General features: G+C 38.8%; 1 protein-coding gene across 5 annotated transcripts in view; it reads right to left on the bottom strand.

Moving 5' to 3' along the window:
• PHF3 (PHD finger protein 3) overlaps positions 1–14127 on the bottom strand; it is a 57969-nt gene that overhangs the window by 9277 nt on the left and 34565 nt on the right. For all 5 annotated transcript variants that reach the window (XM_068405172.1, XM_068405093.1, XM_068405339.1 and 2 more), the window contains 9 exons: positions 13749–14076; positions 9580–9757; positions 6973–7123; positions 6691–6847; positions 5513–5629; positions 3184–3315; positions 2621–2753; positions 1924–2116; positions 680–827 (listed from right to left, as the gene is read on the bottom strand). In XM_068405172.1, the coding sequence (XP_068261273.1) occupies positions 680–827; positions 1924–2116; positions 2621–2753; positions 3184–3315; positions 5513–5629; positions 6691–6847; positions 6973–7123; positions 9580–9757; positions 13749–14076 (1537 nt within the window). The remainder of the gene's footprint in view (positions 1–679; positions 828–1923; positions 2117–2620; positions 2754–3183; positions 3316–5512; positions 5630–6690; positions 6848–6972; positions 7124–9579; positions 9758–13748; positions 14077–14127) is intronic.

Consider the following 14127-nt stretch of genomic DNA (forward strand, 5'->3'; position numbering starts at 1 on the left):
GCAGTTGCATTCTTTTCCTGCCTCTCAGACACTGAAGAGAACACTATATAAAACTTTTTTTTTAGGAACAATTTGGTCTTACAATGGAAGGTTAGGATTGCCACCAGCTAGGCAAAAAAATTAACCCTGTTATGCAGGTTTCTGTTGTAGAAGATAAGACTTCTCCTTGCACTGTCAACAGAAACCACCAGTAGACACTTCTCTTCCAAAAATTGATACCAACTTGTTTAATGTTTTGAATTCAAAACTGAGTTACAATGTTCTCACTTCTAATTCAGAAAGTGGATGCACCAAGGTGGTTATTTCAGCACCAAATTTTGGCCTATCTTTTCCCTGCTACTTTATACTATAGAAGATGCTCCACAACAAACAAAAAACAGTTCAACTTTTATAAAACCAGCTTTGGAAATACAGCTGCTCATCCTCAAGAAACATATTACAGTGAGATGAGAGCAAAACATCTTAAAAAATATCAAAAAACTTGAATCCTGATGAACCATGGGTCCATGTAGGACAAATGGAAAAATACTTTAATTACAAAATACAGACCCTAACCTATGTCCTCCCACATGATCATGCTTCACTGCCTTCCATCATTATACTATTATTAGCCTACAAGGTAAATAAGTCACTGAAGTTAATGAATGAATTGTTCATTCTTTGCGGTAAATATAAATACCTCCGTTAAATACTCAAAAGAGCCAGAAACTGGATAAGCCTTAATAACAAACTTTGCCACTGAAGGCATATTGATAAAACCCTTCCAGATGAAATTCAGGCGTGCCAGAAACAGACTTTCACATTCCACAGTACCAGGTGTTTCTGACCTAAAAAACAACAAATAAAAAACCACTGTTTAGAACGTGATATGTCAACACAAGATAATGTAAATCATAATTTTTCTTTGTAAAAAAAATGACATGTCATTAAAAATTTTCTTTTTCAGTTAAGCATACTTGAGAGTCAATAAAAAGAGATAGGCAGACAACCATGTTTCTCATCTTCCAGTGGAGCAGATATGTTACATGAAGGACTGTCAGAAAAGCAGCACATTAGTTCACTACTGTACCTTTTGAGAATGGAGTTTAGTCCAAGAGTTATTAAATGCTACTGAAGAGGACACACAAACACATATAGGTGCTGCAGAACCAGTAAGATCTTCCCCTGCCACATGCAGGGGGGGGAGAAGACTACATCCTGCCTGCTGGGCTATCTTCACCCTGCTTTCCTAGCTCCTACATTTTCTTGCAACACTGTCTGCTCATCACCTGAATACCTGCATCCCCCTTCCCTTGCCACACAAACTGGCCCCTCATCTCTTCTCACCCATGCATCACTTCCACAGCTTCTGTGAGCACCTCCTCTCAATTCCAGTATCTTTAGTGGGTAGCAGAGTATGTAAGAAAATGAAGAGAGCTGCTGTTAACTGTCATTTCTAGAAAAGTGTTGCTTTGAGATTTGAAACTAGACTGATTTATCAGTGTAAATGCTCTGTTTAGAGCAATCTCAAATTCCTTAGCTTTATACATACACATATACAAACACACACTTTCATTCAATGGCAGCACTGTACATCCACATTCCTTAATAGCAATATGAAATCTATATCCTGACTTTTTTAATAGGAACTCACATGCCTTTTTAGACCTCGTTGCACCAGAAAACGTTAAGGTATTTTACATTTCCCCAAAAGAAAATGTGGTAAATAGAAGTTTGTAATTACAATATATGTAGTATTATTTATATAAATGCATAGCATCATTTACTCCAGCAGAGAACCCCATTCTTAAGAAGGGGTGTACAACTTCAAGTACACAAATGGATTGATGAAATGCCATTTAAAAAATTATTAATCTTGTTAAGCTATTATGACTAAAGCTAATATCCTTAATTTAAAAATACTGTTTCTACAGTTTATATTACTTTGGGAGAGGTGTGAATGATTTTGATGAGTCTTGCTTATCATCTTCCAGTAATTCTGAAGCTAAAATACTTGATGTTGAAGAAAGCGCATCTGCAATGCTCTCTGCTTCATTGTCTGACTGCTTCCGTGCAACTCCAACAGACACTTTCACTTTTTTCGCAGAAAGATCATCAGTAGGTGGTGCCATTCGGCCTGCAGACAATGAATTGCAATGTTTTTTTATTAAAGAAACAAAAGAGGACTTCCTCTGAAGACAAGGAAGACGCACCAAAAATACTACATACTGCTATTGAAGTAGGACGTGATAAAGAAATGATACATTTTATACATATTTATGCATTGTATAAATTTATAATTTATATATTTATACAATATTATATGTAAATGTTGCCACTGTAATAGGATAGGATAAAGAAATGAGGAATCAACAACAGCATATACACTCATTAAAGGGATTTCTTTCTCTGCAGTCTTTTTTCTTTTTTTTTAATAGAAGACAATTTTATGCCAGTAGCCTATCATGTCAATAGTCTCTTTTGTAAATGATGAAGTAAAATACTGCTTCCACATCTCTGTCAGCAAACTACAGGAAAAAAACCTCATTTATTCACATTCTTGAGGTATATTGAGATTCATGACTGAAAAGCATTATACGCAAGCATGATGTATTTATTTTGATGTGCTGTTCAAAATTACCTATGCAGATTTTGCAGTTAAGATCGAAGAGATGATTTTTATGTTGACTTGTGGTGTCTGGAGATGCAGATTCGTTTACTTCTTTGTCTTTTTCAGTTTCCTCTGACTTCTCAAACAACTTCGTATTAGGTTCCTAAGAAAAGTCAACACATTTCAGTGACTCTTTTTTCCCCTCTGTCAATATTCCTAATATTGCTTAAGTATTTTACAGTATTTTCTTCCCTTCAGACACAAAACTCTCACTTCAGCTGTATAGCCTATAAGGCTATCACAAAATCTACAAATGCATTAAAAGAATGAATTGGTATTCCTAAATACCTTCTAGGTAAGATTTAGAGTATTTTCTGCTATTGCCAGAATTCATCATACAGTCATGACCCAACACTGAAAAAACAAAAAAACCACCAGGCCCAGAAGTGAAAGTCAGTGAGGATAAAAGAAAAATTAAACTGAAAACCGACCTAACATATGATTACAAATCTGAACAAAATCATAAACAAGCCACTTCACAGACATATTGTGTATGAACTAAACACGCTGTGTTGCCATGTTTTCTCTTCTACCTGGATTTCCATGACTTCCTCTTGTTCTTTTATTGGTGTTTCACTTTCAATTTCTATTTCTCCTTTGTGAGTAATTTTTGTGATAGGTCTTCTTTCAACTTCCCTCTGTTCTTTCTCAATCATTTCAATTGTCTGTAAAAACAGGAATTTATGCATATTTACTCCCATACAATAAAATTTGGGAATCCACAAATAGCAACAGAAAATAGGACTGCAATTAGGAATCCTCTGGGGAAAAAATAATACATTCTTATTTTGCAAGTGTCAGGTAGTTTCATAAAGCAAATGCACAACCAGCCAGCCTAACTTCGCCTACAGTGCACTGAGTATTTATGGGGCACGTATTTAAACAAGTTATAAAGCAGACCTTTGACCCTAAAAACAGGTAATTCTGATTTTCCAAGAGCTAAAGAAAAAAAAAATGCATCAACTCTTTTCCCATAACAATAGGGACAATGTAGGACATACATACATATAGATTTGCATCATTTTTCAAGAGCCTGTTTTTGAGTACTTAAACCTAATGCTCTACCTCAAAAAAACATTTATATCTGTTCTTAACGTAATGGATATGCTAATTCTGATCAGCACTGCTGCTTTGCTCTGTCACAAAATTAAAACAAACCATTATTTCTAAAATTGCTTCTTAAAGCACATTTCTACTTCCTTAACTAGAAACAGTTTGTATTGGCTGTCCCCAATATTTTAAGTCTGGTTTTGTTAAGGAAAAAAGGATTCTATGATTGCTTTATCTGTCTTCCAAATACCTACAGTGACTTGTGAACACACTGGGAAAACTTAATAAATAATTAGTAAGTAGCAGTCTCAAAGTCTTGCTTTAATAGGAAACTGAAAAATACAGACAAATGATATGTTGCTATTTATTTCACGTGTTGTATCCCATTTCAAATTCTAGAAATGTTGAAGTAGTTCTCTAAAATATTTAAGACCCTTCAGTAATTTTTGAGTACACGCTTTTATTTTGAAGCTGTTCCTCACAGCAGTAGAATATTGTTTTGTATGGTCTGCTTCCAGTATTTTATTGAAGTTTATAACAAAAAAAATAAATGTAATGAAGATGTAATACCAAAGATGGGCTTTGGACAGCTACAGAAGGAATAAATGAACTTTTCATGCCTTTCTAGGCCCTCAAAACAGCTTTGAGATAATACATTAATTCAACAATTGTTTTTGCATAGGAACTAGCAAAATGTTGTCATGGCTCATAAACAAGTCTAGTTGAAATATATAAAGAAAAGGAAAAAAACCAAGGAATAATTAATGTTGCAATGCCAATTGCAGTCTCTGAAACAGCATCCCACTGTACTGAATCAGTTATCACTGAACAGTCTTTCATTCTGAGCACATAGAATTCAAGAGGATGAATTCAGTACCTACTCATTAATTTTTTACCAGAAGTAATCTGATATAACCCACAATTCCTAGTACCGTAAAACTCAAACACAAAACGCATACCAGTTAACACTACCCAAATTTTGTGCCTTTCAGTTCTATGAAGTAGCATATTTCTGTCAACACAAATCCAGATTTTGTAAACTAGAAAACTTGATGATGTAAATCGGACATTTCTAAGCAGCTGCAGTTAAATATCATCGGACTAACAGCCCAATAAACAGGGTAACATATCTAAGAAAAAGACATTTTCTATAAAAATAATACAGCTCCTTACATTCCTGCTTCTCCTTCTAAACTGGCAACACAGCTATAAATATAGTGTGAGCTTCTGTTTCAAGAAAAGTAATGCTCAAACTAACCTAACAAGCTTCCTACACTTTGATGGGGTTTTTGTGGGGTTTTTTGTGTTTTTTTTTTTCCTTTAGATTGCTTTTCAGACTGGCAGATCAAGTTTTCAGCTTCAGCTTTACTGCTTGGTGGGTGAACTGTCATGCTCCATCAATATGTAAGTTATAAACAACACCAGTTCGGTTTGGTTTGTCCAAAGAGATCTCTCTCCCTTTTTAAGAAACTGGTGTCTATGAAGCTCCAGCTAGAACATTAAAATCTTGTTGGAAATAAGGACAAAGAAGCCTTCACTCTTGAGACAGAAGAGGGAGCAAGCAGCAACAAAGCTGCACCACAAAGGAAAATGCATGGTTTCCCCATTTCAGGAAGTTAGTACACTTCTTTCACTTCTGTCCTAACAACCCCTCTGGGTTTTGAATACTGAATGAATGATAGAGATCCTCCTGATTAGTCAGAGTTGCTTTGTGCAACATGCATTCTGTTCTTGCTACACACACTTAACCTGAAAACAGAAGTTAAATATGCTTAGGCAGTCAACTAAACAGTGTAAGTTGCCAAATCTCACGTGTCTGTTTTCTCTCTGTCTCCAAGCAGCCAGTTCTTTGGAAGCCAGTTCTTCCGGGCTCATTTTTATTAGATGGTCTGGAGTAACCTCTCCTCTCAGTACTTTCTTAAATAATATCTAGAAGAAAAAAGAAAAGTTACCTATTGCTATCAAGACAGAAACGGCTTGCAGCAGGGAATAAAGCAAAGAAGCAACATACAACATGCTCTGTACAGCTATATGGATCATGTGTTTTTGTAATTATCTCCCACTGTAGGAAGGGGTACCAGATTTAATAAGATAAAAAGCTTAATTCCAGAGCTCCTTTTATTCTACATTAACAGAATGTATCTACATATACCCTTAATGATCCGATGTATAATTAACTGTTGTTCCAAAGAAGAAAGTGAGTTTATGCCCATTGCAGCAGTAACGCGGACTTTTTTTTTGTAAAGGTGCAAATCCCTTGTATTACACAACAGAAAGGAGCTAGTACTAAAGAGGATGTCTATGCTGCTTTGACTGACCAAAGTGAATTCCTAGGGTAAAAAAGCCCCACGTTGCTTAGCAGTATAAGCAAAGAGAAAACAGTGACAGAAGTTAGCCTGTTCGTATAATTTACAGTTGGCTAACTCTAACAGTAATATACTATAGACAAAACAACTTGATCAGAATAACTGATTAAAGGACAAAAGATATAAGCTGAGGATGTGAGTATGATGTTGAAAAATGGGCTCATAGAAAGCAGAAAAGAGAATGAAGACCAAGCTTGGGAAATCTGGGTATGAAAAAGCACAGTGAGACAAGCTACTGGACAGAAACAAAAATAAGCACAGCAAGCAGGAAAGAGTTTTTTTTGGAGGGAAGGGGGCGGACAGAGACACCCAAACAATAGATCAGTGGTAAAGACAAACACTTAAGCTAGGCAAGCTATATCCACCACACTTTGAAGCCGCACTATAAAAAGTACTCTGGGAGGAGGAGTTGAATTAATGATGCGGAACAAGGAAAAAAGAACACAGAGAACACTGAGTGCGCTAGAGGACAAACAATATCAAAGAGATGAGGAAACCTACAAAACAATAACAAACAGGATAAACTGTGAAAGGATTAATAATGTATCTAACATAAAAGACTGTTCCTTTGATCTACAGCAAATAAAGGATTTCTGTAAAGCACAACACACAAATAATACATACATTGTTTTTAGGATCTTTTAGATTGAACATTAGACTTCTGTATTTGTTCTTATACTTCGAGTCAGTGTCCCGAAAAAAAGAAAAGAGCTCTCTTTCAATCCTTGTGGCAACTTTTGCTGCTCTCTCCTCAGGAATTTTTAAACTGGAGTCTGTCAATCTGTGAGAGAACACAAGGGCAAAAATTACCAGATGCTTTCAAATATTATTACTTTTTTCTCTGCCTTCCAAAAGAAAATAATTACAAACACAAATTAATAATTTCATTTAATAATATATCTTTACCTTTTCATCAGAATTTCCTTAAGAGACTGCTTGACACTTTGTCTTATCTGATCAGCAGAAGGTTTGGAAGCTGGCACAGCTGGCAGGTGTGTTGCACTAGTGGATGCTTTCTCATTTTTCTTTTTCTTAATTTCTTGTCTCTCATGAACACCTATCAAAACACACAGAGTTAAAAACTGTAAGCTACTCAAGCCACTGCTATAAACTTTTACTGTTGCTGGATGTCACGAAGTTTTATTTTTAAACTGCTAAGAATTGACCTTCAAGGAGAAGGAATGGACTCACAGGGTGTATGTTTCGGGGGTTTTTTTTCCCCTCCTCACTTTGGATTTTATATTGCATAGATTAATCCAGAAAAAACTTCCTCAGCAGAAACAACAGGACTTCTGCCCTTTGATTTAAGGTATGTTCTTTTACACTGAACCAAGATGACCAGTGCTTATTAGCTTGATCTTAAGTAGGATTTTTGACTCTGAACTTTTGTCATAGCACAGATTAATTTTTCAATGAGTAAACTCAGAAATAATATACTGGGAAGCATTTACTATAAGCATATTAAACTTTACTTTAAAATAGCGTTTTTTATTTAACTTAGCACTTCTGTATCTGTTAGCCATCAGAATTATTTCCATTATAATAATCTCAGCTTCTGATTCAGGTAACAGACACTCTTAAACAGGGCCATTATAAAGTTTGTGTCATAAATAATACAAATAATGGAAACTTCTCATCAAATTAAAATCATTAAAGCAAAAAACTCAAATTCCTTCAAACTAATTTTCGGAGTGTCAACTGAAAGCTCATTTGTCTCGGCACATGAACATGTCACTAATTTAGAGCAGCACCCTTCTACTTATGAAAGCAATGGGAAATAAACAAAATTTATTCACTTTCTACTCTGAAAAAAGAAACAAACTGAAGACTATGATAAAGATCTAACTTGAACATTTGATGGTAAAAAGAAGTATTTCTTTATTATTACTTTCACGTATTGAGTGCAACCTAAAAATGCATTAATACCAGAAGTAAACTAAACTCATTTTCAAGTAGCTATGAAAAGACAAGATCTTCTTTTCCGTTGGGCAGACTGTGTGGCTGGATCATAGCTCTCATTAATGAGACTATGATCCCTATAAAAATCACAAAATTTCCCCTTCCTCACCAGCAAGGTGGTACAGACCTGAGACAGCTGTTTGCCACTCTGCGCCGTGACCTCAAGTATGAATACGCTAGGCTTGTTAAGTAAAGCAGCTCTAATAATGCTTTTATTTGCTCAATATATTTTTTTGCTCATCTCCTCAGAAGGAGGATGAAGAACTGGACTAAAACGTTTTCAAAGTTGTAGCCTGAGGGGGCCAGAAGAAATGGAAAACCTCCACCATCAGCAACATTTTGGCAGTGTCAACCATCTGAAAACAGAGTCTCAGAAGAGGGAAGTGATGGGCAAGATTAGCAATAAGCAATGTCACTACAAGCATAATTCAAAGCAGTTAAGAGATTAAGACGAATGTGTTGCTTAGTATTTTTATGCTAATTGTCCTAAATGAGACTGCTGAGACTCCCCTCTGTTAAAAATAATTTTAAAGATAAACATCTATTCTGAAATCATTGTAAAAACTTTGTCATCTCCTAGTTCAATTAATATATTTTACAACAATTCAATTATTTCATGGATGCCAAAGACTCATTTCACTCCCTGTAATTTGCAGTTAAAAAGGATGTCAATTATTTTGTGACTCAGAATTTCAAAGTTGAGCAACAAGCTGTTTGAAGTCTAAAAGATACCATTCAGTATAAAATACTTATATTCAAATTTACATTTAACCTTGACATTTTCAATTGTTTTCTTCCACCAAAAAGAGCTTCTAGAATGCATCGGCACTGGCAAAGGACCAGAAGAGCAGATTTTTTTTTATTTTTTTCTTTTTTTAGACAAGAATTCAAATCTTCAGTTTAGGAGTTAGACACAGTTCTCACATAAAATCTCACTAGCTTTGCTGCTAAGATTTCAGTCCCCAATGACAACAATTTCATATTACCATGATCTTAGAAGAATAATGCTTCCTGGAAGGGAGCTGGGAAGGGGACAGAGGTTGCTGGGAGGGGAAATATGTCCCTTCAACTTTTCAAATAAAATTTAGATAAATTTCCCCTTTGAAGTGAGTTGATACAATTATTTGTCAGTTTGTGCAAAAGACATCAGTAAGTCTAAGTATAATTTATGTAGCAATTAAAACACTTATGTACGTTAACTATTTCACAGTATTTTATGGAAAAGTATTTCAAAGTTTTCTGCGATGTGAAATAAAGTTTAATACAGTCTTTGTGTACTTTTTCTCACATTCTTGATTATGTGAGCATCCTCTAGGATTCACAAACAGGAAACGTTCACACATCTGCACAGGAAACATTTATCTGCTAAATAAAATTTTAAAAGAAATGAGAAATAAAGATCATAAATATCATGGGAACAAACAGCTCTTCAGATCACCATCACTTGGTACTACGAAATGTAGTTTGAAAAACTGGTACTACAAAGAAAGTTACCATCCTTCACTGAACATACAGGTGAATTACAGCACGGAGCACTTCACCAAACCTCAGTACCTGATTTCGTGGACCTTTCAACCACACTAAGGGACTCTTTATTTATTTTTTCATTTTTATCTTCAGGGCAACGCCGAGGAACTACAGCAGTCTGTGATCCTTTTCGAGCAGGAACATGTTGCCCTTTTTTAGTATCCGAGTCTCTGGACTCTAACAAGTTCTTCCCATCACCAGATTCCTGAAATAAACATTTATGCATGTTAGCACACTACTGCATGCTACAATGAACCACTACATAATTACCATACATTTTTCCTATTTTTTCTTTTTAAGTATACTGGTTGGCAGGGCTGGTTAAAAGGTCTTTAAACTAGGTTTGATGGGGGAGGGGGATAAGACCAGGGCAACCACAAATGAACCTAGGGGTGACAGGCCTGCGTCAGGGTCAAGGCTGCTAGCCCAGCTGAAGTGCATTTACACCAATGCACACAGTATGGGCAACAAACAGGAAGAGCTAGAAGCCACTGTACAGCAGGAAGGTTATGATGTGGTTGCCATCACAGAAGCGTGGTGGGATGACTCTCATGACTGGAGTGCTGCTATGGATGGCCATAAGCTCTTTAAGAGGGACAGGCGAAGCAGGAGAGGCGGTGGGGTAGCGCTGTATGTTAAGGAATGCTTAGACTGTGTCGAAATTGAGGAAGATGGTGAGGATGACAAGGTTGAATGTTTATGGGTGAAGATCAGGGGGAAGGTCGGCAGGGCGGACATTACGGTGGGAGTCTGTTACAGACCACCCAACCAGGATGAGCAGGTGGACGAGGCGTTTTACAAGCGGCTGTCAGAAGCCGCCCGATCGCCAGCCCTTGTACTTGTGGGCGACTTCAACTTGCCAGATGTCTGCTGGAAATACAACATGGCAGAGAGGAAGCAATCTAGGAGATTCCTCGAATGTGTGGAGGACAACTTCCTCATGCAAGTGGTAAATGAGCCCACCAGAGGAGGGGCCCTGCTTGACCTGTTGTTTGTGAACAGAGAAGGACTAGTGGGAGATGTGAGGGTCGGTGGCCATCTTGGGAATAGCGACCACGAAATGTTAGAGTTTTCGATAGTGGGGGAAGTAAGGAGGGGCAAGAGCAGAACTTCTGCCTTAGATTTCCAGCGAGCTGACTTTAGCCTGTTTAAGAGGCTGGTGGACCGAGTCCCTTGGGAATCGGTCCTGAAGGGCAAAGGAGTCCAGGAAGGCCGGACATGCTTCAAAAGGGAATTGCTAAATATTCAGGAACAGGCTGTCCCAGTCTGTAGGAAGACAAGCAGTCGGGGAAAAAGACCGGCCTGGTTAAACAGAGAACTTAGGCTAGAACTTAAGGAAAAAAAAGAGAGCCTATTTGCTCTGGAAGAAGGGTCGGGTAACTCAGGAGGTCTATAGGGACGTGGCCAGGTCATGTAGGGAGAAGATTAGAAGGGCCAAAGCTCAGTTAGAGCTTGATTTGGCTGCTACAGTCAAAGATAACAAAAAAAGCTTTTACAAATACGTAAACAGCAAAAGGAGGGTCAAGGAGAGCCTCCACCACTTGCTGAATGAGGAGGGTAGTGTAGTGTCAGGGGATGAGGAAAAGGCAGAGGTGCTCAATGCCTTCTTTGCCTCGGTCTTTAATGTCAAGACCGGTTGTCCTCAGAAGACTCGGCCCCCAGAGCCTGAAGTTAGGGACGGGGGGCTGTGTGAACCTCCCGTAATCCAAGAGGAGACGGTTAGTGACCTGCTGTGCCAGTTGGACACCCACAACGCTATGGGCCCGGATGGGATTCACCCCAGAGTAATGAAGGAACTGGCAAATGACCTTGCCAAACCACTCTCTATTATCTACCAGCAGTCCTGGTTAACTGGAGAAGTTCCAGATGACTGCAAATTAGCAAATGTAACGCCCATCTACAAGAAGGGTCGGAAGGACGATCCAGGGAACTATAGGCCTGTCAGCCTGACCTCGGTGCCAGGCAAGGTGATGGAACAGATCATCCTGAGTGCCATTACACGGCACATGCAGGACAATCGCGGCATCGGGGCCAGCCAACATGGATTCATGAAAGGCAGGTCCTGTTTGACCAACCTGGTCTCCTTCTATGACAAAGTGACCCGCTTAGTAGATGAGGACAGGGCTATGGATGTAGTCTATCTAGACTTCAGTAAGGCATTCGACACCGTCTCCCACAGCATCCTCCTAGACAAACTGGCTGCCCGGGGCTTGGATGGGTGGACTCTTAAATGGGTTAAAAACTGGCTGGATGGCCGAGCCCAGAGAGTGGTGGTGAATGGGGCAAAGTCCAACTGGCGGCTGGTCACTAGCAGTGTTCCCCAGGGCTCAGTTCTGGGGCCGGTGCTGTTCAATATCTTTATAGATGATCTAGACGTAGGGATTGAGTGCACCCTCAGTAAATTTGCAGATGACACCAAGCTGGGTGGGAGTGTCGATCTGCTGGAGGGTAGGAAGGCCCTGCAGAGGGATCCGGACAGGTTAGATAGACGGGCTGAGACCAACGGCATGAGGTTCAACAAGAACAAGTGCCGGGTCTTACACTTCGGCCACAACAACCCCATGCAGCTCTACAGGCTGGGGGAAGAGTGGTTAGAAAGCGGCCCGGCGGAAAGAGACCTGGGGGTGCTGATCGATAGCCGGCTAAACATGAGCCAGCAGTGTGCCCAGGTGGCCAAGAAGGCCAATGGCATCCTGGCCTCTATTAGGAATAGTGTAGCCAGCCGGTCTAGGGAAGTGATCGTCCCTCTGTACTCGGCACTGGTGAGGCTGCACCTTGAGTACTGTGTCCAGTTCTGGGCCCCGCACTTCAAGAAAGATGTTGAGGTGTTGGAGCGAGTCCAGAGGAGGGGGACCAAGCTGGTGAAGGGTCTGGAGGGTCTGTCCTATGAGGAACGGCTGAGGGAGCTGGGGTTGTTTAGCTTGGAGAAGAGGAGGCTCCGAGGTGACCTTATTGCAGTCTACAACTACCTGAAGGGAGGTTGTAGTGAAGTGGGAGTTGGCCTCTTCTCCCAGGCAACTAGCGATAGGACAAGAGGACACAGCCTCAAGCTTCGCCAGGGGAGGTTCAGGTTGGACATCAGGAAGAATTTCTTTTCAGAAAGGGTTATTAGACATTGGAATGGGCTGCCCAGGGAGGTGGTGGAGTCACCATCTCTGGATGTGTTTAAGAAAAGACTGGACATGGCACTTAGTGCCATGGTCTAGTTGACAGGGTGGTGTCAGGGCAACGGTTGGACTCCATGATCCCTGAGGTCTCTTCCAACCTGGTTGATTCTGTGGTAGTGGGTAAATGAATTCCCTGGATGTATGCACCATCATATAGTATTTTCTAAAAAGTTACTGAACAATATCCCAAATTACTGCCAAGTATTGCTTAACAATCTCTTTGAAATATTGGCCGAAGACACATCACAGGCAGTTTGCAGTTAAGCTCTATGTTGAAAACCACTGTTTTCAGCTATTTCAAAAGGTCAGGGATACCAATGAACACCCCTTAGCCAGTTTTAGCCATGTACCCACAGGAAGTCAGTTATGTTTAGAAAGCACATGTAAACCAAAATTAAACAGAATAGCTTACGTGTCAGAATTAGAATAATGCTATCCAGAAATAAGACAAAAAGGATTACTGATATTATGATGAATATGACACTATACGCTAAAAGACTCTAAGAGTTGTAATAAAAAAATCTCAGTGCTTTTGCAAATTATCCTTTGGTTAGTAAAATGAAACACAAAGAAAGTAGAAAGGCCTTAATTAAAATTTTAAGCATTTTCTTCTACATACAATCTGAAGTTAAAACAATAAAAACTGAAATACTGCTTTCATATTGTTTTACAGATATTTTAAAAGATCTGTGGTTCATATCCTACAGCAAATTGACAGATGTCCTGTAAAAGCATTTAGAAATCTGAATGTAAAATGCACAAAGTTCTTCACTATTTCCACAGACACCTGTGTGTATAAGTGTATATACACACACGTGTACAACGTGCACATAACCCTGCTGAATATGATTATCATCTCGAAAGAGTCAAGCCATTTAGAAAATGAAGTAATTCTGAAAATAACAATGAAGTTTTATATTAGATTCACAAAAATGTTTGAAACACAGTATTTTAAATAGCAGGGGGTTAGGAGGAAACTCCTTCTACCCTCAATAATTAACAGAACTTTCAGCATTAAGTAAGACTCACCCGTCTGAATATTTTGACTTTGTGCTTCCCAGTGTCCTCCATTTGCTTTGTTTTTTCAGTTGTTACATTCAGACTACAAGTAGGTGTTTGCTTCGACACCCCTGTTTTTTCACACTCAATTGCTTTTTCTTCTCTATGGATTTCAAGTTTCACTTGAGTATCTGGTACACTTTGATCAAAACACTCCATTTTTTTGTCTTCTTCAGCACAGCATTTCACACACACATATTCTTTATCTTCTTCACCCATCTGCTGCGCTTGGGAAAGACTCAGTCCAACACAATCACCGTGAAACCAATCATCGCATCTACCACAGCCTACCATAAATCTGAAAAGAAAACAAGACATAAGTCAGCATATAGACTAATGAAAGAAGATA

Source organism: Nyctibius grandis, chromosome 1, assembly GCF_013368605.1.
Source record: "Nyctibius grandis isolate bNycGra1 chromosome 1, bNycGra1.pri, whole genome shotgun sequence".
In the NCBI taxonomy this organism is placed as follows: Eukaryota; Metazoa; Chordata; class Aves; order Nyctibiiformes; family Nyctibiidae; genus Nyctibius; species Nyctibius grandis.